We start from the raw sequence: 25,524 nt of genomic DNA on the forward strand, positions 1-25,524 counted from the left end.
AACATAAACCAAGACATTTGGAAATTAATATTGAGAAAAAAGTACTTGCCAGATGGAAAAGAAACAAAGAAGTTGAAAAATCACCTTAAATATTTTCTACCAGATTCTGCCATATTCCACATATATTCAAATAACCCCTTCAACCTCCAGATCACAAAAACTAAAAGTTCATATTTAACTTTTCTATTTAATTGGATACTCAATAGTTATTTAACAGAATAGTTTAGAAGAAAATTAAAGTGCCTTTTCCTTCTTTATCCTACTTCTAGGAAATCAGTGTTTCCAAATAATGACTTTAAATATAGAGAATTTCTTTCTTTTTTTCTTTCTTTATTTGACAGAGAGAGAAACAGCAAGAGCAGGAACATGAGCAGGGGGAGTGGGAGAGAGAAGCAGGCTTCCTGCTGAGCAGGGAGCCTGATATGGGGCTGGATCCTAGGACCCTGGGGTCATGACCTGAGCCGAAGACTGACGCTTGACAACTGAGCCACCCAGGCGCCCTATGTAAAGAATTTCTAACACACCTGTGTGAAGTGTAGAGAACTTCTTGAGAGTCTAGAGTTTGGGATTCAGTCCTGGTTTTGCCTCGGACAATTTAGCAATTCACTTAACCTCTCTTTACTTTTTAAAATAGGGTGAGGTATATTAGTTTTTTTACTGCTGCTGACACAAATTACCATTATCTTGGTGGTTTTTAAAATTATCTTTACACTTCAGTACATCAGAAATCAGACCAGGATCTCATTGGGTTAAAACCAAGGTATCAGCACTGTTGTGTTCCTTTCTGAAGACCCTCAGAGAGAATCTGTTTCTTTGACCTTTCTAACTTCTTGAGGCTGCCTACATTGCTTGGCTCATGGCTCCCTTCTTCCATCTTTAATGTCAGCAATGATGTAGAGATCTCACATCACATCACTCTAAACTCTTTTTTGTTTCCCTCTTCCACTTTTAAGGACCCTTGTGACAACACTGGGCCCACAGGATAGTGCAGGAGAATCTCCCTATTTTAAGGTCAGAGAATTAGCAAACAACTCAATCTGCAATCTTAATTTCCTTTTATCAACCAAGGTAACATATTCACAGAATCTGGTAATTAAGACTTGGATATCTTTGGGAGGGGCTTATTCTGCCTACCACATCAGGTAACAGAGTATTACTCATTTATTTAACTGAAAACTTCTATGATTTTATGTAAAATCCATCACATTTTGGGTGGGGGAGTAGTAGTCCTTTATAGTACCACTGAGGAGAAATACTTACGTTTACTAAACCATTAAATAAAACCTCTGTAATGAACATTGTTGTTTTACTGAGGGGTCAACTTCTAGTCCATCCTTTTTTGGTACTGGGAAATTTCTGCTTCCCCACTGATGAATCCCAGGATTGCTAATCATATGCCTTATCCTGGGTAAGAAGCAAAAACTTAACCTAAGATAGGCCAACTGAATTCTCTCGTTGGAAACTGAATTGTGGGAAAAGAACAAGATTGACGACAATACATATTTTGTTGTTCCATTGGCTATTACGGCAAAAGTGTCAATCAGCAACAAATATTTCAAATCTTTGGAGCTGCCTGGCTCCTGAGGATGCCAAGCCCAGTTCTTCAGCTTTCTTTTCCTTCCTACAAGCAGCTATATATTCTCCCAGTATTTTGCTTATATTAGATAACTTCTAGCATGCAATCAAATTGATACTCTCTCATTCTTTGACCTCTATGACTACATTTCCTGTTTCTCTCAGCTTGTCTGACCACTCCAGGCTCCTACCACGTGAGGTTCCTTTTAGAACTCTCCTCTCTTTTCTGTTCCATAATTGTCCATTCTTAGATGCTTTTTAATCTTTACATTTTCTTTTTTTTTTTTTTTTAAGATTTTATTTATTTATCAGAGAGAGAGGGCGAGAGAGCAAGCACAGGCAGACAGAATGGCAGGCAGAGGCAGAGGGAGAAGCAGGCTCCCTGAGGAGCAAGGAGCCCGATGTGGGACTCGATCCCAGGACACTGGGATCATGACCTGAGCCGAAGGCAGCTGCTTAACCAACTGAGCCACCCAGGCGTCCCTATTCTTTACATTTTCAATGAGATTTCAGTCAAAGCTGTGGCTTTGACTCTTATCTTTACACTGAATTCACAACTCCTGTATTGATCTAACTCTACATTTGCCTGCTATTCATCATCCGCATTTAGGTATCACACTACTAACTCAAACTCAGTAGGACCCAAGTCATATACCTCTCATTAATTTAAAAGCTGGTTTATGTTCTTCATTCCTGATTTCTGTTATCCAGTCCCCCAGGATGGAAAATTGATTAGGAGCAGTCTTTCTAATTTTTACTATATTAGATATCTGTTGCTTTTACCTATCCTATATGACAATTTCTTCGAGAAAACTACACTTCTCTCATTCCATGTCAGTCATGGTACTCCGCCTCCGCCCTTCACAGAAATGGTTATGTGATTATACAGAACCAATATGTATAATCATTTATAATGCAATATTTATTATAATTATACTGTTATACTTTTTATTAATTTTAGAGAGAGACAGAGATAACAAGTGAGCAGAGGGAGGGAGTTGAGAGGAAGAGAAAGATTCTCAAGCTGACTCCACACTAAACGTGGAGTCCAATGTGGGACTTGATCTACAACCCTGAGATCATGCCCTGGGCTGAAATTAAGAGTTGGATGCTTAACAGACTGAGCCACCCAGGTGCCCCATTGTTATATTAGTATAATCATATGTAATACAAAACATAATAATTGTAACATTTATAAATATGAGGTTGGGAAAGAGAAGTCATTGTTACTTTAAGTAGCTAAGCTGGAAGGATATAAATCTGTCATGTACAGCGAGCCTGTCTGGCTCATTATTAGGAGAGTTTTATTTTAAAAGTGTCATCCTGGGGCACCTGGGTGGCTCAGTGGGTTGGGGCTCTGCCTTCAGCTCAGGTCATGGTCTCAGGGTCCTGGGATTGAGCCCCACGTCGGGCTCCCTGCTCAGCGGGGAGCCTGCTTCTCCCTCTCTCTGCCTGGTTGTGATCTCTGTCTGTCAAATAAATAAATAAAATCTTTGAAAAAAAAAAGTGTCATCTTAAACTGCAAGGATACCCATTAAACATCACAATTAAACATGACAAAGGAGAAGCCATGTTGTCAAAATATCCATTTAACCCACCCAAACATCTCAAACCCACACTTTGCTGACCTTTGATAACCTCATTTTTTAAAGTTTCTTTTCCTTTTTTTAAACAAGAGAAAGTAGACAGGTACATGTTGGTAAATGTTAATTGCACAAATCCACATAAAGACACAGTGTAATCTCTGAGCACAATATAGGGAAAAGGCTAGAATTCTATGCACTACTACACAGGGGCCTAGTACCTTCCAGCTTTCAGCATAGCTAAGGGAGCAGAAGGTTTTTCTTTTTTCCCCACAGAGCACAGTGGTGTTGATTCCATAAAGTTTTTGTTGAGACAAGGGGAAATAAAAATGAATTTGGAACAGAAGGGGGTAGAGATTCTTCTCCCATTATATTCCCCCTGAATAAGTTGAGAACCATGGTATAAAAGGAGAGAAAAGAAACTTCAGAAAACAGGGTGAATGAGCACCAGAGGGAGGGGAAAAACACTGCAACTTGATCCCAGGGATTGGAGAAAATTAAAAAAGGAAGGTTGGAATCCAACAGTATTCCATTAAGTCATCTTCTCCTGCATCCTCCTCCTTCTATCGCCTCATCATCATCTTCCTCATCTTCATCCTCATCTCCTTCTTCAATATCTTCCAATCATTTTATTTCCTTCCCCCTTTTCATCAACCATATGAAGAACCAAGTAGTACTATAATGAAATAGCCAAATACCATCTTTGATGACCACTCCTATCTCATCTGCACCTGCCTCAGAATGGTCAGTAAATCAGGTGGAGCTCTCTGGTTCCTCATGCTGTCTCTTCCTGCTGGTTTTATTCTGCGTTTGACTTGAATGTTTTGTCAAATCCTTTCCAGATTTCCATTTGATTTCAGTGGACTTTGATGATGGATCACTACTCTATTCAGATGAAATTCTTTGGGGGAGAACTTTATTTTCAAAGTAAGGGTTTTCATCAAAATTAAGATCTATTCTGTAACCTGATTTAATACTCCAAGCAGTGCAGACACTTGTGGATGGCTGACATATGTTATTACCCAAAGATTCAGGATTTTGGCAATAAATTCCAACCTCTTCTGGAAAATGGCTGGCAAAGTTGTTACATTTCTTTTCTACTTTCAAAATCACCTCAGTGGCTTGTTCATTAAGTCTGTTTATTTCATTTTGCATTTCATTGATATGTTCAGTTGCTTCTTGCTGTTTCTTTTTCTCCCTTGGCAAGTGCTGAGAGGTTGACATCGCCTCTGGCTAGGGGGCAGGAGGCAATCTTGGTTTCTTCCTTTGAGGTAGGACTGAAGACTGCCATTTGGGGGCCATGCTGTGAGGAAACTCCATAAAACCAGGAGAGATGCACATCTGGAAGAGGTTCTGATTACTCCAAAGTTAACTTATCTTATTTTAAATAATTATTTACATGTCCATTTTGCCTTACACAAATACTTGATTTTATTAATCTGTATATTCTTATCATGCTTTCCATATACTGTTTAAACATTTAAACATTACTGTTGAAACATAAGTACAAGAAAACATTGTTATTGCAGGGTGAGCACAGGATTACAGTGACTTTATTTTATGACAAAAATTATCCTAGTACTTTCTAATAGATGACTTAATTTAATCCATGTAACTTCATACTTTGGGAAACAAAGACCAAGGGAAGTAAGGATAGTGTGTGAAGGTGAAAGATGGTGACTATAACAGAACATGAATCCAGATTTTTCTGACTACAAAACTCAAACCCTTTCTACTTCATCATACACCACTCTAGTTTGTTACTGCCAGTACTATGAATACAGTTTTATTTCAGTGGGCCAGATTCACCTTAGTCAAAGATGGGCTTAAATTGTAAAAGCTGAGATTTCCTGAAAGCTCTTGCCCCACCAGTTCGTGATTTCATAAAGAAACAAATGTTTTGCAATTTAGGCATTATTTTTTATCTATAGGTATAGTCCCAAAATGCATAACACAAAACTGAAATAGCAGAAATTGAGCCATAGTTTTGTTGAAACACACTAGTATAACCAGAATATGCAAAATAAACATACCTTTTCTGAAATAGTGTATTACATATTAAGAAAGCAAAAAAAGTTGGTTTTGTTCTCCCCTCCAAGTATTTTCTTCTTAAACCACTTTTAGTTTGTATTCTAGTCCTTACACAAGAGATAAGCTACAATTCTACTGTTACTAGCTCATTTTTGTTGACTTTGAGCAGGTTATCAACTATTTTAGTCTCCTCATCTGTAAAAAAAAAAAAAACAAAAAAACGCAGAGAAAAATATCGAAATTTAGATAATAAATTTGTTCTCAAAGGGATTAGAATTCAGCTCAAGAAGAAAACTTCGTACTGTACTACAACGACGTGAACAATTATCACAACATATTTGTAACTTATTAACTATAAAATTACTTCCTCATTTCGGAAGTATTATTCTGCCCTTTGCCTGATATTTAGTGTGGTATCATTTGGTTTAGGACATACAATACTGTACAATAATGAAATATCAGACTATGTGGGTTACTAATATTATTCAAAAAATTATAATCTTATGATGGTTAAGTAAGTTTTTACTTGCACTTATTTGGTATAAAATACAGTGTAAAAACAAATGATCTGGTTATATTCTTCAACAATTACCAACTTTACCTTATCCGTCCTCGTGATTATAAAGGAAAAACAAATATATCTGATATATATTATTTTTGAGGGTGTTTTGCTTTAAAAAGTCTTGGAAATCAAGTTAATAATATACTTAAAAACTAAAAAATAAACTGAAATAACAATTTTCTAGTTTTTCCCCATTTTCTCATTCCCAGGTAAAGAGATATCTCTAAGAAGAAAAGGGCTAAGGCTCCTAAATCTAGGGCCTTATTTTTCTCATCTGTAAATTGGGGATCTGTAAATTTTCTCATCTGTAAATTGTAAAATCTAGATCTTAATGTGGATTGAGATTACATTTGTCTCTTAGAAAAGGACACAAAACCTAGCATTCTTCCACTTACCATTTGACTGATCTTGCCCGTTACTTTACTACTTTGAACTTTTGTTTTACTCATTTGTAAAATGGGGCTAATATGTCTAGTTTATGTAGGTTTGTTTTGAGGATCAGATAAAGAAAATGTGAAAATGTTTTTACATCACTGATTTGTAAAATGGGGCTAATATGTCTAGCTTATGTAGGTGTGTTTTGAGGATCTGATAAAAAATGTGAAAATGTTTTTACCAAGTATAAGAAAATGTAAGACTAATTATTTCCAAAATGAAATATAATTTTCCCTGCTACAAAGTGCTACAGATTCTCAGACAAAATATCATATGGAAAAGGACTCAAAGTCTTTTCTCTGTAATGACCCACTTCTTACTGTGTCTGCTTTCCTATAGAAATAGTTCTATCTTTGTACTTGTCTAGGTTATAGCAAAGTCATTTGTGGCAAAGGACAGCAATTGCCCCATGTTACTGCTAATCATTTCAAGAATAACTGAACAGTTAATGACATTTCTGTCCCTTCTGGAATGTAAAAAAAAAAGATTCTTGAAACATATGTTTCAAATTCTTGAAACTATGTGTTACATAAACAATGGTTTCCTATAGAGAACTCTTCTCTAATAATGAAAAGGCAACTTGTATATAATGATAACTAAATGGCTGTGAATGTTAACTAACTGAAAATTACGAAACTATATTCCTAAAGTATAATCTTCCTTGAATCAGAGAAGCAGTGTAAGCTAATATAACAAATAGTACAAGGAAAAAAGAATAAGAAGATATTTCTAATTGTTGATAATTTTTTAATTAATAACTAATGTACTTTCTTAACCAATGATAAAGTTAAATTGAGAAAGGGACAAATTTTGTAAAGTTGAATATTTCACTTATTGATTTTCCAGAATGTAGTTATAATGTATGTAACTCTGTAATAGTTGTCAACAGTATCCTTTGCAAATTAATGATTTATTCAGCTGCCCTATTAGAGGCCTAGAACTCAAAATCATGTCAAGAAAAGGGACAAATTATGCCTATAACCACTCTTGTATTATTAAAACTGGTCTATAAAAAGGCATACATTTAAAAACTCACCCCAGGGGCGCCTGGGTGGCTCAGTGGTTAAGCTGCTGCCTTCGGCTCAGGGGCTCAGGTCATGATCTCCGGGTCCTGGGATAGAGCCCAGCATTGGGCTCTCTGCTCAGCAGGGAGCCAGCTTCCTCCTCTCTCTCTGCCTGCCTCTCTGCCTACTTGTGATCTCTATCTGTCAAATAAATAAATAAAATATTAAAAAATAAATAAATAAATAAAAATAAAAACTCACCCCAATGAGGACAGTATGAATTGTCCAGGATTCTACAAATATTCCCTCCAGAATAAAATATACCAAAAAGTTGTCTTTAATTTGGTATATATGTGGCTTAATGCTATTTAGTGAATTTTCCATGTATGTAGGGCAAATGTCACATCTATAGCATAAAACATGACTGGAAAGATGTGACATTGTTGCAACATTGTTACATGCTGACACAAAACCTATCTAGTCCAAACCCTTTTTTTTTCTGTTATTTTTATATTATCTGCATTTAATGGAAACACTCAAAACAATACAGTAGTCCCTCCCCACTTATCTGTGGGGGATATATTCCAAGAACCCCAGTCAATGCCTAAAACCACAGATAGTTCCAAATCTCATATATACAATGTTTTTTCTTATGCATGCACACTACCTATGATATAGTTTAATTTATAAACAGGCACAGCAAGAGATTGATGATAAATAATAGAATGGAATAATTTTAACAATTTATTATATTAAGAATATTAGCAATATATTATAATAAAGTTAGTGTATATGGTCTCTCTCTGATCTTACCTCTGTCTATACTCACCTCTGTCGTGATGATGTAAGATGATAAAATGCCTTCATGATGAGAAGAAATAAAGTGAAGGATGTATAGACTATGACTTAGTGTTAGGCTACCACTGACCTCCTGACAGGTCAGAAGGAGAATGACCTGTTTCCTGACGGTGGAGAACTGAAACTGTGGAGAGCAAAACTGGATAAGGGGGAACTACAGTATAATGAAATTCCCCCAAAAGTAAACTTTTAATCTCTTCTCTCTCAAATCAATGGATTTCAAATGAGAAAGCAATTTACCACAACATCCACGGGTTTCTGACCAACATTACAGAGAAAAGGATGGACTTTGGAGTGCAGCCACCTAGGTTTAAATCCTGCTTCCACCAGATGATAGCTGTGTAACCTAGAGTCAATTGCTTAACTTCTCTGTCCCTCAGTTTGCACATTAAATAACGATAGTAAAGCTACATTATCTCACAGGATTTTGAGGAACAATTTGTTAATATTTCTACAGTACTTGGAATACAGTGTATATAATACAAATATTTGCTCAGTTAATTTAACAGAATTGATCATAAGATATAGAGTTTACGGAGGAATTGCTTCAATTAGCACTGGGTTTTTGTCAGTAATGAAAAACATTTTTTAAAAAAAATTCTGAAAAATATCCTCAGCTTACTTTCAAGTCAGCAGGTGTCCATTAAACCCTGTGCATCTGGTGCCTTGGGGACGCAAAACAGGTTTATGTGGTCTCGCCCTCGGGAAGTTAACAGACTTCCCGCACTAGGTTTGGAACAAACGCTCACAGAACAGAGTTCAAAGGAACATGCAAAAGGAAACTACTACACTGCCACATAAATCACCCGACAAATAAAGGTACTTGAAAATTCAAGTGCTCTAAGTATATGAGTAAGTGCTCTATGTATATCGATAAAAAGCAATTATCAATTGGGAATGCATTTCACATCTACACAGAAAGCTGCTAAATACAAAGCCTCGCATCAACAGACATCGAGCAGCGGCCAAGTTTTCCTTATCTCCGCCTGGGATGTCTGATAAAACCTTGAGTGACCCCACAAAAGCGCGGCGAATGAAACCCGCTCTGGAAACATCCAAGGGCCGGCGACGGATGCCCGAGAAGGGGAAGACAACGTGCTCACGGGCTCGGCGGACACCTGCATCTTGAGGCTCCCTGCCACAGTCGCGATTAGGGACGAGGCTGTTGTCGCGGCACGTGCTGACCAGTCTGCCCCCGCCAGAAGCAGGAACCACGCGGCTCCCCTCGCCCTCGCATACGATCTTCCGCAGGTACGTGCGGTTCTCCCCCCGCCTGTCGGGAGAAGGCAACTTTGAATGAGGAGCCGCCGGGATACGGCGCACAAAGAAAGCCACCGAGCGCGCCCACACGGCTTCCCGCGGCCCCGCTCCAGGACATGGGGGACTCCAAGCTGAGAGACGACAGGTTCCTCGAAGCTAACGGTTCTCACGCCACCGCCCCCATCTCAGGGATGAACATCCGAGCTCAATGCCGGGCGAGAACACGCCAGTTCAGCCGGCCGCCGAGGTGCCAGTCAGAGTCACCCCACTCAGCCGCCCCCGATCACGGCCCCTCACCCCGTCGCCCTCGTCCGGACCATACGTCACTTCCGGCGCGCGCCCGCCCGCGGAGAAAGAACCCGGCCCGGGCGGGGGGGAGGGGGGCGGCGAACCAGGGGGGAAAGGGGAGTGTCTGCCCGCGCCGCCGCAGCCGCCGCGGGTGCTCCAGCTGCTGCTGCCTCCCGGGCTGAGGAGTTGGCTGAAGCCCTGCCCTCCGAACCGGCCCAGTCTTCCCGCCCGCTCTCGGGGCGCCAGCGCCGGCAGCACTCATCGCTTCGACCCGTGCAGAAGCGAGACTTGCTTCAGCCGGTGGAGTGGCGGGGACGGCCCCGGCCCCCTTTCCCCTCCCTGACCCCTTCTTTCCATCGCCCCCGTCATGGGGAACGCGGCGACCGCCAAGAAAGGCAGCGAGGTGGAGAGCGGTGAGTCAAGGGCCGGGTCTGGGTACCGTACGGGAGGGCGGGCGCGGGGCATCGACCGCGCGTCCGGGTCGGAGCCCCGAGGCCGCGGGCATGGTCCAGGCCTCGCAGCGGCCGCCGGGAACTGCTCGTGGGGGCCCTAGGGACCAGCTGCCTTCCTCCTCCACAGCCTCCCCCCAGCCCCCGCCCCGCCTCCGGCGTGAGGGCCGAGCGCGTGGGACCGGATGGAGAGATCGAGGGAGAACAGTGTTCCCCGAGATTCCCTTTCTCTTTAGAGCGAGGGGACGCACTCGCTAGAACAATTCCCCAAATATGGTCCGGATAAAGAAGTCCCTTGTACCACTGCAATCCTCGCTTCCTCTACCCTAGACCATCTCTTTGGGAGCCACAGGTAGTGCTGTGGGCAGAGTTGGCTCTTTTCCCTCCATCACTTGGGTTCTGCCCAACCTAATCACAGCTTAGGTACGGGGCTGCTAGTCTGGCTCTCTGCAGGTAAGGTTAATTCTGAATAAGCAGCAGTGGTTTTGAGATCTTACATCTCTTAGGAATGGAAGATGTAACAACTAAACTGCAACTTTATCCATGAAAAAAACCAAGGCAGGTTTGCCTTTGCTTGAAACATTTCAGGAATCTCCTAGAGTGTCTGTAAAACTTAAAGGTCTCTGGGAGATGAAGTGCTTCCACAATAAGATGAATTTCTTCTGACGCTGAAAAGTGCAGGCACCCTGCACTTTACACCAGATAGTAAAAAATCATGCAAGTTGAATTTCTGTATAGTTCAATCAGTCAGGATGGTTGTGAAAAAATATTAATGTGCCTTTGTCAGGTTCATCTCTGATTTTATAATTCAAAATGATAAGACAACAAATGGTACTTGTTATGTCACCAGGACTGAATGACATTTTAGCACTTGAGGGAATGCCAGTGATTTATTCCAGTTTGTATAATTAGTATCTTTTAATGTTTCTATGTTTGTAATGTGTTTTAGGTTGATTTTGTAATTTAGCATGAAGGAATTAGCTTTTTTTTTTTAACAACAAAGCAGAATCAATTCAGAAAGATTTAGTCATTCATTTTGTTTAATGTGAATAATGAGATCAGATTATATGTTTATATTTCACCAGTGAGGTTTTGGTGTTAGTTTTCAGGAGCTCCAGAAAAGTTTGTTGTAATGTCATACAGATTATCAGTGACCATACTTTAGTATGTGATAGGGAAATTTTAAAAAGCCCATGTAGAGGTAGAACTTTGTTATCTTTTCTTTTTTAACTGCACAAATGTAGTAACTGTACAGAAAGAATAGGAATGTGGAAGATGTAAAGAATTATTTGTGTCTGGTAAGTTATTTTCGTTTTAAAGATAAAAACGTGCTAATTGTGTTGCAAAGGAGTGTGCTTGGTAATTGAATCATATCAGTGATTTTCCTTGGCAAGTACTGACATGTACAGTGTTTCCATTTTTAATAATGATAGTAGACTCTTCTCTGATCTATATATTTACATTATTAAGTTACCAAACTTATTCTCCCCAAGACAGTACTGATTTGAAGCTCAGAACTATTGGATAATCTTGGAATATTTACAGAAAACAGGATGGAGACTTTAAATGTTTATCTAAATATATTTAAATTATTCCTATGAATAAAATCTTTCCTGAGCTCTAACTATTAGTGACAGCCTATTTAGTAAGTATGTTAGCCAGCTTTTTATGTAAGTTTATTTATGGAAACTGAAGATCAGTATGGTAGTTTAAATGAATGTTGTGAAGTAATAAAAGAAAATAGCGAGTGATATCTCATAGGGACAGTTATTAGAAATGCCATGTGTTGATCACTCTGTAATTTTATCTGGAGCAATGTTATCATGTGTGTGTTGTTGCTGTTCTATAGTCAATAAAGTTTATTGATATCTCTTAAAACTTAATGAAAGGGCAGCTTTTACCATTGCAAACCTAATTGTTCTGCGTATTTCTTTAAAAAAATTATTCTTGAAAATAAATGCCTTTGAAAATTTGAATGTAGTTATTTAAACTTCAGTTGATACATAACAACATAAACTTCTGGAAATATAAGTAATCTTAGAAATCAGCCTGTATAATCATTCCATTTAATGATTATAAATAGTGATAAATGATTCTAAAGCCAAAGAGTTTGACCTTTGAAGAAGCTGAAGTTAAGATCAGATTACTAGTGATACTAGAGTATCACTAGAATCTGAATCCATTCTGCCTCATGAAATAATCAATTAATACCCATATTTTCAAAATGTCTGTAAAGTGTATTAGTTTCATGTGGAGACTAAGAAAAAGTTCAAGAAATCTACTACCTAGTATAAGTGAAAAAATGTATTCATAAAAGTTATCTGAAGAGCAAAATGTGGTAAGTGCTGATATTATGGAAAGTGAAGTTAGAACTCTGAAAACTACAAGTAGGGAAATGTTTGATTTGAAATGATGATTAATATATGTTTATAAAAAATAAAAAGTTATATTAAAAAAAATGTATAAGGTTGACTAAGATTTGAGGTTTGGTTTGGACCATGCCTGGTATAGGTGACTCTGGAGCTTCGTTATAAACATATTCCAGAAGAATGAAACTTTTACCATTTGGTGCCTCTGTTGTAATCTATTCAATCTCTCTACTCTTAGAATAAAGCATTTTCCAGGGTAGGACTTGGAGATGCCATTCTCATCTCTATACTTTTTGGAGATCACATTAAGTTGGGTATTTTTCTACCATAGTGAACTAGGAAATTGTATTGATATACCTTAAAACTTATTGAAAGAACATTTCTTACCATTACATACCAACTGTTGTGTATTTATAAAAACTTACTCTCAAAAATATGGGTTTAAGTGTAGTTACTTCAACTTTCACTAATATACAGAAGCATAAATTTTAAATATATGAGTATATGATTCTTGGAGAAGTTATAAACTCTGGTCATTCAAAATTGTTTTACTTATCCAGTCTCCCACTTCTTTACCCACAGTCACCAATATAAAAAACAGATGCCACCATTTTAACATGGGAAGGTCTTTTGTGATTTATTTCATTAAAAAAAAAAAATTAGACCCATTAGGTTGCTTGTGGAGCTTCGTATTACACTTGCATGGCAAAGGTGTTGAAGCCAATGGGTAAAGTGCTGGTAGAGATTTGGAAGCTGGTTCTCCTATGACTGTAAGTGGTAGAACAACAATGTAACCTAGTGTTTGCATAATGATCTTTCAATGTTTTCCAAAGTATCTCTCTGTCTTAAGAGCTTGAGGGTGAATAGAAATTAATCAAAGAAAGTCGCCAGTAGTCTAGGTTCAACCAAATGCAAGTTTCATAACAACTTGCATTTTTGGAGGGCTTACTGTGAACCAGGTTCTCTGTGCACTTTGCATACATGATTTCACTTAATCTTGCCAAACCTATGAAGTAGTTTAATTATTTTTCTATTTTATAAATCAGGAAATGGAGACTCAGAGAGCCTAAATGTCTTGCCTAAATTCATACAGCTAAGAAGTCAAGGAAAAACATCTGAGCCTAGGCAGCTTAACCCTGGACCTGAAATCCTAACCCCTGTGCCAACAGCATATATATATCTAATGGGAAAACTGATTCTGAGACACACAGAATAGCTTAGACTTCACTTTATTTCAGTTTATTATCCATTATAAAAATTTTGGTTGTTTTTAATAGTGACTTCATTTATATATATTAAATATCTTAAATGAGAGTTATTTTTTCTTGTACTGTTCTCCAGATTCTATTTCCTCACCTGTAAAATGAGGATGAAGGATTAAACTGTCTTGAAAATCTTTTCAGACTTGATATGGTAATTTCAAATTAAGCCATGTAAATTAATTTATATACTTACACCCTTCATTGCTGTTTATATTTGTGTTTAATTATTTTTCTCATTTGTAAATGTATACTTTCCCTTCCTGATAAATAGCCAATCAAAACATTCCTATTTAAATCTGTATTGCCATTTTAAAAAGTACTTTGATATCTGCATTATGGTTTAGAGTAGTACTATCCAGGCAGACTTTCTGTGTGGTGGCAATGTTTCTGTATTGTTTAATGTAGTAGGCACTAGGTATATGTGGCTATTGAGCAGTTGAAATATGACCAGGGCAGCTGAGAAACTGAATTTTTAATTTAAATGTGGCTACTAATGTTTGGTATATTAGCACAGGTTTAGAACATAGCTGTCTTTATATGTAATAAAGATGCCAACCCATCTTTTAATCATCTTGGTAATTTGGATCCTCACCAGTATGTGTCGATCAACAGAATGCTGGATTTATCTTTTCTCATACTAGGAATTAACTTATTTCTAAAGCATTTCCTCTGAATAAGCCTCTATGAATTTAGTGATGAGTTTACTATAGTAATTAGTGTATAATCTGTAAAGTTAACTACAAAGTTAATTTCTCTATTGGATTCTACTAGAATTATTATTATTATTTTTAGTTTTTAATATTGACTGTCAGTGAGAATATTTTTATTGAAAGTTTTTATAGATTTAAATGTTGATTAGGAAAAATTTAGTGATCTCATATCTTACTCATGTCTTTAAAGCTTTTAATTATCAGATATTTATTCCAATTTATTAAATTGGCAGAAGTACTTAGGAATAGTTTTTGAGTTAAAAACATTTTTTTTGTTAAAAATTTTTGAAAAAGAAAAAAGGTCATAATGAACAGCAACACTATTGAAATAATAAATACGTATTATCTCATCCAGTTATGTGATCTTGTAATTCATTTTGTGCAGATCATCTAATGCATAAAATCATTTCATGGTTCAGGAACCATGTTTTCCATTCTCCTATTCAGTGTCCTTCACTTAGGATATAGACAGATTGTTGCTTTTCATTGCCGGCAGCAGGATAAAGACAAAGTAAGCCATAGCTTAGTGGCAGAAGCAGCACATGAAAAGGTCCTAGATAAGCCAGGATAGTTATTAAAATCCTTCAGATAGTTAGGAGTTGACCATAAATCATTTTGATATTCCATTAAATTAATAAAATTAAACAATTAGTATAATTTGCAAAATTGTCTGTATATCTAGGTAATATTAATGTTATTATACATATGTGCCCAGATTTTTTCAGGGGAATAAATCTAAAGTTTTTAATGAACAAAGTATGTTAAATAGAAAATGGAATTTATGGTCAGTACCAAATTATTTTGAGTTTTTTAATTTAAAAATATTCCTGGGGGAGGAGTCAAGATGGCGGAGAAGTAGCAAGCTGAGACTGCTTCAGCTAGCCGGAGATCAGCTAGATAGCTTATCTAAAGATTGCAAACACCTGAAAATCCATCGGCAGATCGAAGAGAAGAAGAACAGCAATTCTGGAAACAGAAAAACAACCACTTTCTGAAAGGTAGGACCGGCGGAGAAGTGAATCCAAAGCGACGGGAAGATAGACCCCGGGGGGAGGGGCCGGCTCCCGGCAAGCGGCGGAGCAACCGCGCACAAAATCAGGACTTTTAAAAGTCTGTTCCGCTGAGGGACATCGCTCCAGAGGCTAAACCGGGGCGAAGCCCACGCGGGGTCAGCGTGGCCTCAGGTCCCGCAGGGTCACAGAAGGATCGGGGGTGTCTGAGTGTCGCAGAGCTTGCGGGTATTGGAACGGGAAAGCCGGCTATAGAGACAGAGCCGACAGTAAGCTCGCAGCTCCGTGTTACCTTGAACCGGTCGCAGGCTCGGTGAGCTCGGAGCGCGGCCGGAAGTCAGGCAGACGGGAGTAACTGGGCGCTGTTCTCTGAGGGCGCACTGAGGAGTGGGGCCCTGGGCTCTCGGCTCCTCCGGGCCGGAGACCAGGAGGCCGCCATTTGTATTCCCGTCCTCTGGAACTCTAAGGAAAGCGCTCAGGGAACAAAAGCTCCTGAAAGCAAACCCGAGCGGATTACTCACTCACCCCGGCCCCGGGTAAGGGCGGTGTAATTCCGCCTGGGGCAAAGACACTTGAGAATCACTACAACAGGCCCCTCCCCCAGAAGATCAACAAGAAATCCAGCCGAGACCAAGTTCACCTACCAAGGAGTGCGGTTTTTCAATACCAAGGAGAGCAGCAGAATTCCAGAGGAGGAGAAAGCCAAGCACGGAACTCATGGCTTTTTTCCTGTGATTTTTTTTTTTAGTCTTGCAGTTAATTTAATTTTTTCTTTTTTTTTTTTTTTTTTTTTCTCGCCTTCGGGTAAAATTTTTTTTTTTAACTGTTACCTTTTTCTTTTTTAACGATTTTTTACTAGTTTATCTAATATATATATATATATATATATATTTTACATTTTTCTTAGGTGTTTTCTTTTTTTTAAAAATTCTTTTCTTTTTTTTTTTTTTTTTTTTTTTTTTTTTTTCTTTTCTTTTTTGCTTTTTCTTTCTTTCTTCCTTTTTGAACCTCTTTTATCCCCTTTCTCCCCACTCACGATTTTGGATCTCTTCTAATTTGGTTAAAGCATATTTTCCTGGGGTTGTTGCCACCCTTTTAGTATTTTACTTGCCCCTTCATTTACTCTTATCTGGACAAAATGACAAGACGTAAAAATTCAACACAAAAAAAAGAACAAGAGGCAGTACCGAAGGCTAGGGACCTAATCAATACAGACATCGGTAATATGTCAGATCTAGAGTTCAGAATGACAATTCTCAAGGTTCTAGCCGGGCTCGAAAAAGGCATGGAAGATATTAGAGAAACCCTCTCGAGAGATATAAAAGCCCTTTCTGGAGAAATAAAAGAACTAAAATCTAACCAAGGTGAAATCAAAAAAGCTATTAATGAGGTGCAATCAAAAATGGAGGCTCTAACTGCTAGGATAAATGAGGCAGAAGAAAGAATTAGTGATATAGAAGACCAAATGACAGAGAATAAAGAAGCTGAGCAAAAGAGGGACAAACAGCTACTGGACCACGAGGGGAGAATTCGAGAGATAAGTGACACCATAAGAGACGAAACAACATTAGAATAATTGGGATTCCAGAAGAAGAAGAAAGTGAGAGGGGAGCAGAAGGTATACTGGAGAGAATTATTGGGGAGAATTTCCCCAATATGGCAAAGGGAACGAGCATCAAAATACAGGAGGTTCAGAGAATGCCCCTCAAAATCAATAAGAATAGGCCCACACCCCGTCACCTAATAGTAAAATTTACAAGTCTCAATGACAAAGAAAAAATCCTGAAAGCAGCCCGGGGAAAAGAAGTCTGTAACATACAATGGTAAAAATATTAGATTGGCAGCTGACTTATCCACAGAGACCTGGCAGGCCAGAAAGAGCTGGCATGATATTTTCAGAGCACTAAACGAGAAAAACATGCAGCCAAGAATACTATATCCAGCTAGGCTATCATTGAAAATAGAAGGAGAGATTATGAGCTTCCAGGACAAACAACAACTGAAAGAATTTGCAAATACCAAACCAGCTCTACAGGAAATATTGAAAGGGGTCCTCTAAGCAAAGAGAGAGCCTACAAGTGGTAGATCAGAAAGGAACAGAGACCATATACAGTAACAGTCACCTTACAGGCAATACAATGGCACTAAATTCATATCTCTCAATAGTTACCCTGAATGTGAATGGGCTAAATGCCCCTGTCAAAAGACACAGGGTATCAGAATGGATAAAAAAAAACAAAACCCATCTATATGTTGCCTCCAAGAAACACATTTTAAGCCCGAAGACACCTCCAGATTTAAAGTGAGGGGGGGTGGAAAAGAATTTACCATGCTAATGGACATCAGAAGAAAGCAGGAGTGGCAATCCTTATATCAGATCAATTAGATTTTAAGCCAAAGACTATAATAAGAGATGAGGAAGGACACTATATCATACTCAAAGGGTCTGTCCAACAAGAAGATTTAACAATTTTAAATATCTATGCCCCCAATGTGGGAGCAGCCAACTATATAAACCAATTAATAACAAAATCAAAGAAACACATCAACAATAATACAGTGATAGTAGGGGACTTTAACACTCCCCTCACTGAAATGGACAGGTCATCCAAGCAAAAGATCAGCAAGGAAATAAAGGCCTTAAATGACACACTGGACCAGATGGACATCACAGATATATTCAGAATATTTCATCCCAAAGCAACAGAATACACATTCTTCTCTAGTGCACATGGAACATTCTCCAGAATAGATCACATCCTCGGTCCTAAATCAGGACTCAACCGGAATCAAAAGATTGGGATCATTCCCTGCATATTTTCAGACCACAATGCTCTGAAGCTAGAACTCAACCACAAGAGGAAGTTTGGAAAGAACCCAAATACATGGAGACTAAACAGTATCCTTCTAAAGAATGAATGGGTCAACCGGGAAATTAAAGAAGAATTGAAAAAAATCATGGAAACAAATGATAATGAAAATACAACGGTTCAAAATCTGTGGGACACAACAAAGGCAGTCCTGAGAGGAAAATATATAGCGGTACAAGCCTTTCTCAAGAAACAAGAAAGGTCTCAGGTACACAACCTAACCCTACACCTAAAGGAGCTGGAGAAAAGAACAAGAAAGAAACCCTAAGCCCCAGCAGGAGAAGAGAAATCATAAAGATCAGAGCAGAAATCAATGAAATAGAAACCAAAAAAACAATAGAACAAATCAACGAAACTAGGAGCTGGTTCTTTGAAAGAATTAATAAAATTGATAAACCCCTGGCCCGACTTATCAAAAAGAAAAGAGAAAGGACCCAAATAAATAAAATCATGAATGAAAGAGGAGAGATCACAACTAACACCAAAGAAATACAAACTATTATAAGAACATACTATGAGCAACTCTACGGCAATAAATTTGACAATCTGGAAGAAATGGATGCATTCCTAGAAACATATAAACTACCACAACTGAACCAGGAAGAAATAGAAAGCCTGAACAGACCCATAACCAGTAAGGAGATTGAAACAGTCATTAAAAATCTCCAAACAAACAAAAGCCCAGGGCCAGACGGCTTCCCGGGGGAATTCTACCAAACATTTAAAGAAGAACTAATTCCTATTCTCCTGAAACTGTTCCAAAAAATAGAAATGGAAGGAAAACTTCCAAACTCATTTTATGAGGCCAGCATCACCTTGATCCCAAAACCAGACAAGGATCCCACCAAAAAAAGAGAGCTATAGACCGATATCCTTGATGAACACAGATGCGAAAATACTCAACAAAATACTAGCCAATAGGATTCAACAGTACATTAAAAAGATTATTCACCACGACCAAGTGGGATTTATTCCAGGGCTGCAAGGTTGGTTCAACATCCGCAAATCAGTCAATGTGATACAACACATCAATAAAAGAAAGAACAAGAACCATATGATACTCTCAATAGATGCTGAAAAAGCATTTGACAAAGTACAACATCCCTTCCTGATCAAAACTCTTCAAAGTGTAGGGATAGAGGGCACATACCTCAATATCATCAAAGCCATCTATGAAAAACCCACCGCAAATATCATTCTCAATGGAGAAAAACTGAAAGCTTTTCCGCTAAGGTCAGGAACACGGCAGGGATGTCCATTATCACCACTGCTATTCAACATCGTACTAGAGGTCCTAGCCTCAGCAATCAGACAACAAAAGGAAATTAAAGGCATCCAAATCGGCAAAGAAGAAGTCAAATTATCACTCTTCGCAGATGATATGATACTATATGTGGAAAACCCAAAAGACTCCACTCCAAAACTGCTAGAACTTATACAGGAATTCAGTAAAGTGTCAGGATATAAAATCAATGCACAGAAATCAGTTGCATTTCTCTACACCAACAGCAAGACAGAAGAAAGAGATATTAAGGAGTCAATCCCATTTACAATTGCATCCAAAACCATAAGATACCTAGGAATAAACCTAACCAAAGAGACACAGAATCTATACTCAGAAAACTATAAAGTACTCATGAAAGAAATTGAGGAAGACACAAAGAAATGGAAAAATGTTCCATGCTCCTGGTTGGAAGAATAAATATTGTGAAAATGTCTATGCTACCTAAAGCAATCTACACATTTAATGCAATTCCTATCAAAGTACCATCCATCTTTTTCAAAGAAATGGAACAAATAATTCTAAAATTTATATGGAACCAGAAAAGACCTCGAATAGCCAAAGGGATATTGAAAAAGAAAGCCAACGTTGGTGGCATCACAATTCCGGACTTCAAGCTCTATTACAAAGCTGTCATCATCAAGACAACATGGTACTGGCACAAGAACAGACACATAGATCAATGGAACAGAATAGAGAGCCCAGAAATAGACCCTCAAATCTATGGTCAACTAATCTTCGACAAAGCAGGAAAGAATGTCCAATGGAAAAAAGACAGCCTTTTCAATAAATGGTGCTGGGAAAATTGGACAGCCACATGCAGAAAAATGAAATTGGACCATTTCCTTACACCACACACAAAAATAGACTCAAAATGGATGAAGGACCTCAATGTACGAAAGGAATCCATCAAAATCCTTGAGGAGAACACGGGGCAGCAACCTCTTCGACCTCTGCCGCAGCAATATCTTCCTAGGAACAACGCAAAAGGCAAGGGAAGCAAGGGAAAAAATGAACTACTGGGATTTCATCAAGATCAAAAGCTTTTGCACAGCAAAGGAAACAGTTAACAAAATCAAAAGACAACTGACAGAATGGGAGAAGATATTTGCAAACGACATATCAGATAAAGGACTAGTGTCCAGAATCTATAAAGAACTTAGCAAACTCAACACCCAAAGAACAAATAATCCAATCAAGAAATGGGCAGAGGACATGAACAGACATTTCTGCAAAGAAGACATCCAGATGGCCAACAGACACATGAAAAAGTGCTCCATATCACTCGGCATCAGGGAAATACAAATCAAAACCACAATGAGATATCACCTCACACCAGTCAGAATGGCTAAAATCAACAAGTCAGGAAATGACAGATGCTGGCGAGGATGCGGAGAAAGGGGAACCCTCCTACACTGTTGGTGGGAATGCAAGCTGGTGCAGCCACTCTGGAAAACAGCATGGAGGTTCCTCAAAATGTTGAAAATAGAACTGCCCTATGACCCAGCAATTGCACTACTGGGTATTTACCCTAAAGATACAAATGTAGTGATCCAAAGGGACACATGCACCCGAATGTTTATAGCAGCAATGTCCACAATAGCCAAACTATGGAAAGAACCTAGATGTCCATCAACAGATGAATGGATCAAGAAGATGTGGTATATATACACAATGGAATACTATGCAGCCATCAAAAGAAATGAAATCTTGCCATTTGCAACAACATGGATGGAACTAGAGCGTATCATGCTTAGCGAAATAAGTCAAGCAGAGAAAGACAACTATCATATGATCTCCCTGATATGAGGAAGTGGTGATGCAACATGGAGGCTTAAGTGGGTAGAAGAAGAATCAGTGAAACAAGATGGGATTGGGAGGGAGACAAAACATAAGTGACTCTTAATCTCACAAAACAAACTGAGGGTTGCCGGGGGGAGGGGGTTTGGGAGAAGGGGGTGGGATTATGGACATTGGGGAGGGTATGTGCTTTGGTGAGTGCTGTGAAGTGTGTAAACCTGGTGATTCACAGACCTGTACCCCTGGGGATAAAAATATATGTTTATAAAAAATAAAAAATTAAAGATTTAGAAAGAAAAAAAAAAATATTCCTTCAGGAGGATCCTATATGGTTATTTTCTTTGTTGGCTCATTCCTTCCTTCCACATACTGGAGTTCCTAATATGTGATGGACTTCATGCAAATCTCTGAGAGTAAAGATTGAGTATGACACAGTACCTGCTTCAGAGTGCCTGCATTCCAGAAAGGGGAGACATACTTGTCAACAAATTAATGGGGGAGAAAAACTGTTACAGATGCTTTCATAAAAGCTCAGTGAGGAAACTGTAGAAAGTATGGTCATTTCCATTGGCATGGAGAAGATGAGATTCAAAAAGGACTTCAGAGAGGAGGTGAGCTCTGAGTTGAGTATTGAAAATGGTAAATGTTCAACAGTGGGATTACAGGGGGAAGTGTCTTCTGAGTAGAAGGAACACAGTGAGCAAAAATGCAGAGGAGTGAAACAAAAGAATATACAGGAAAAGAAAAGTAAGTTGTCTATTATGACTAACTTGAAGGGTGGAACTAGTGGTAGGGAAGAAGGGAAATTATAATATGAAAGATAAGACTGTAGAAATGGATAGAGGCCATGTAATGGAAAGGTTTTGAATTTTAACCCATAGATATTTGGGAGCTATTATAGACTTTGAAATAAGGGAGAGACATGATCAAATATGGGTTTTAGAGAGCTCACTTTGGTGGTACTGAGAAGATGAGTCACTGTGGGACAAGTGGAGTAGAGGTAGGATGATCAGTAAAAAGACTCTCATGCAAGTAAGGGAATTAGAGGGTCTGAATCAAGGTGGTAGAGATAGGTATGCAGGAAAAAATATAAAATTTCATACCTTTGGAAAATGAAAATGAGCAAACTATACTTGGAGAATGAGGAAAAAGAGGATTTGGGAATAACACCCAAATTATTGTGCCTTAGTGGATGGGTTATGATGCCAGTAATGGAGTCAGGAAATAAAAACAAGTTGAGGAGCAGAATTGGGGAGCATATGGAATTCAGGATGACTGTGGCATTTCTGAGAAAAATGGTATCTGATTGGTTGTTTTGTATGTCTGTTGTCTTTGATTCTCCCAGCCATGGGGGGAAAATGACCTTGGATGGTTAGGATCTGTTCCACATAACATCCTCATTTTGCTCCCTTTTTTAATGCCAGCTGTTTAGAAACTATAGAACTGCAACATCTGACACAATTCCTATGGCTACTAAAAGCTTAGCTTTTTTATTTTGAAAAGAGTCAAAGCTAAGGCACTGACGAAAATGATGCAACTTTTGCAGAACACAGTAATTTAAAATCAGATAAAATATTGCTTTCATAATTAAAGTATGCGTCCTGTAAGCTATTGAGTTTTGTAGAGCCATGTGTAATAGTAGAAAGAAAATGTAAAATACAGAACCAATATATTTTACTAAGTAAATATTAGTTTTCTCCCCCTAGAGTGCTTTCAAGTAGATACTAAAAAGTTGGGATATAATTTAATAATAAGAACTTGAACTTAGAATAAGAAAAAATCTAGATTCTTTTTTTTTTAAAGATTTTATTTATTTATTTGACAGAGAGAGATCACAGTAGACAGAGAGGCAGGCAGAGAGAGGGAAGCAGGCTCCCTGCTGAGCAGAGAGCCTGATGCCGAACTTGATCCCAGGACCCTGAGATCATGACCTGAGCTGAAGGCAGCGGCTTAACCCACTGAGCCACCCAGGTGCCCCGAAAAAATCTAGATTCTGTTTCCTAGTACTTTCTATTATTTCACCTTGAATAAGTGTTTGTTTTAATGTCTCCAAGCTATAGTGTAAATTTGAGAAGGGTGGTTTTGATAATGAGGCTGTGGTCTTTTCCAGTTTTATAATCCAATGATTCCAATGTATTTATTAAGAGAAAGAATGTATATTTAAAAAGTACCAAGTCTTGGGGAAAAATTATAGAAGGTTTTCATAAAATTATGTGACTAGAGAAGTGGCAAATTAGCCCCAGTGTGAGCACGTATAAGGTATTGTCTTTAGGGAGAGTTTTTGTTTTGGGGTTTTTTTTTGTTTTGTTTTTCACCTGTACTTACAGGATAGTAGCCTCTGAATTTTGACCTAGGAAGCAAATTTATGAATCACCATATTAGTCTTTGAAGATATTCTCATGTTCTGTTACAGGTAAAGGGATCATTTAAATGTTGGTGATCAGAGGAATGTATTGGAAATAAAACGTACAGCATCCTACTATTAATGTAAAAACCCTTAACATATGATGTGTAGTTGAATTTTTTTTTATGATTTTTAAAATTTCTCCAAAAATTTTATTTATTAATTTGGGGGAGAGAGAAAGGAGAGAGAAGGAGCAGACAGAGAGGGAGAAGCAGACTCCCTGCTGAGCACAGAGCCCAACTCAGGGCTCAGTCACAGGACCCCGAGATCATGACCTGAAGTCAGACATTTAGCCAAATAAGCCACCCAAGAGCTCCAGTTATGATTTTTTGGATGTAGCAGAACCAGGGAAAGTTAAGATCAGAAAGGCAGCTAATAGAAGATAATGGAAGGTCCAGTGTATGAGAGTAAACTAAAAAAAAAAAAAAAAAAAAAAAAATCAGAACAGAACTTTTCAAACTACAGTGGTTATGGATACATGACTGAAATGTATAAATCAATAGCATTGACAGAAAATCTGTGATTGTTCACCTAAATTTGAAATACTAGGACTCATGGGATTTTCCTCAAAACTTATAAAAGCTAGTTGTAGAGCAAACAAAATACAACAAAACCTTGATAAACTAGGCTTAGAGAATAAATATATTTAACTACTTTTTAATCATTTATGTTTAAAGGTAAAAAGATCTGTGCTCGTAAATTCAGCTAGTATTCTTAGCAACTTAAGAATTGCTAGAAAATTTTAATGCCTTTTTACTCTTTTTATAGGTCTAATAACCCTCTCAGTTTCTTACCAACTTCTGAAAAAGTCACCTTTTTCTTACTATTGAGGTTTATTACTGTAATGCAGATAATAAATTGTTTCCCCTGATATGAAGGTATAGCTTGAATTGCTTAAACGATACGGAGGTATAGCTTAAATTTTTACTTTAATCTTATAATTCATCCAGTTATTTAATTTTAAAAAATTCTTTGAGGATGGGAGATAAAGAGTTGCCTTTATGTAGCTCATAGTCGTTTGGAAGATTTAAATAAGTAAAAGCATAATTATGAGACATTGGTGGGAAGCATAATATAGGATGTTTCCCATAGTAATAATTTGGCTTTTAACTTTTTGGTTGTCATGTAAATTAGACTCAGTAATGTTCTGAATCTATGCGGATGATTTTCTTAATCAAATCTGGGACTCTTAAAAAAGAGAGAAATGCACTAATTGACAATCCGCAATGAAGAATGATACACTAGTACATTTGACATTAAAGCTGCCTTAGAAAATCCAGTGTAGATGCTGTATCTTATCTGACTTGCTATTTACAGGGTAAAAAGTCCCAGGTTTTATGCCCATGATTTAAGGTTGTATTCCCTGCTGCCGACTATTCATATAACATTAACTGTTCAGTGGCTTTTGAAATTTTTGTTTTCTTGTAAAATAACTATTGAACCTAAACCTTAAATCCTTAGCAAATCTGTATGCTCCATTTGGACTTTGTCCCAAGGTCCTGGGATCGAGCCCCACATCAGGCTCTCTGCTCAGCAGGGAGCCTGCTTTGCCCTCCCTCTCTCTGCGTGCCTCTCTGCCTACTTGTGATCTCTGTCAAATAAATAAATAAAATCTTTAAAAAAAAAAGATACTGTCTTGAGATCTCACTTTAGAGTCCTACTTAATAAAATGAGTATTCAGTTTCTATATTACTTATTCTTAAGTAGATGACATGTAGTATCAGCACACCATTGTCGGTGAGCCACAAACTTAAGAGAACGTGTTTGTACAG

General features: G+C 38.0%; 1 protein-coding gene and 1 pseudogene across 1 annotated transcript in view; one reads left to right on the forward strand and one right to left on the reverse strand.

Moving 5' to 3' along the window:
* Positions 1-2,600: 2,600 nt before the first annotated feature.
* Positions 2,601-9,334, reverse strand: LOC101693446 (annotated as a pseudogene).
* Positions 9,335-9,773: 439 nt separating this feature from the next.
* PRKACB (protein kinase cAMP-activated catalytic subunit beta) overlaps positions 9,774-25,524 on the forward strand; it is a 131,336-nt gene continuing 115,585 nt past the window's right edge. The window contains exon 1 of the mRNA XM_004752712.2: positions 9,774-10,009. Within this exon, the coding sequence (XP_004752769.1) occupies positions 9,964-10,009 (46 nt within the window). The 5' untranslated portion in view covers positions 9,774-9,963. The remainder of the gene's footprint in view (positions 10,010-25,524) is intronic.

The sequence above is a fragment of the Mustela putorius genome, unplaced genomic scaffold, assembly GCF_011764305.1.
Source record: "Mustela putorius furo isolate JIRA1106 unplaced genomic scaffold, ASM1176430v1.1 tig00003853_pilon_pilon_pilon, whole genome shotgun sequence".
NCBI classification, from domain to species: domain Eukaryota; kingdom Metazoa; phylum Chordata; class Mammalia; order Carnivora; family Mustelidae; genus Mustela; species Mustela putorius.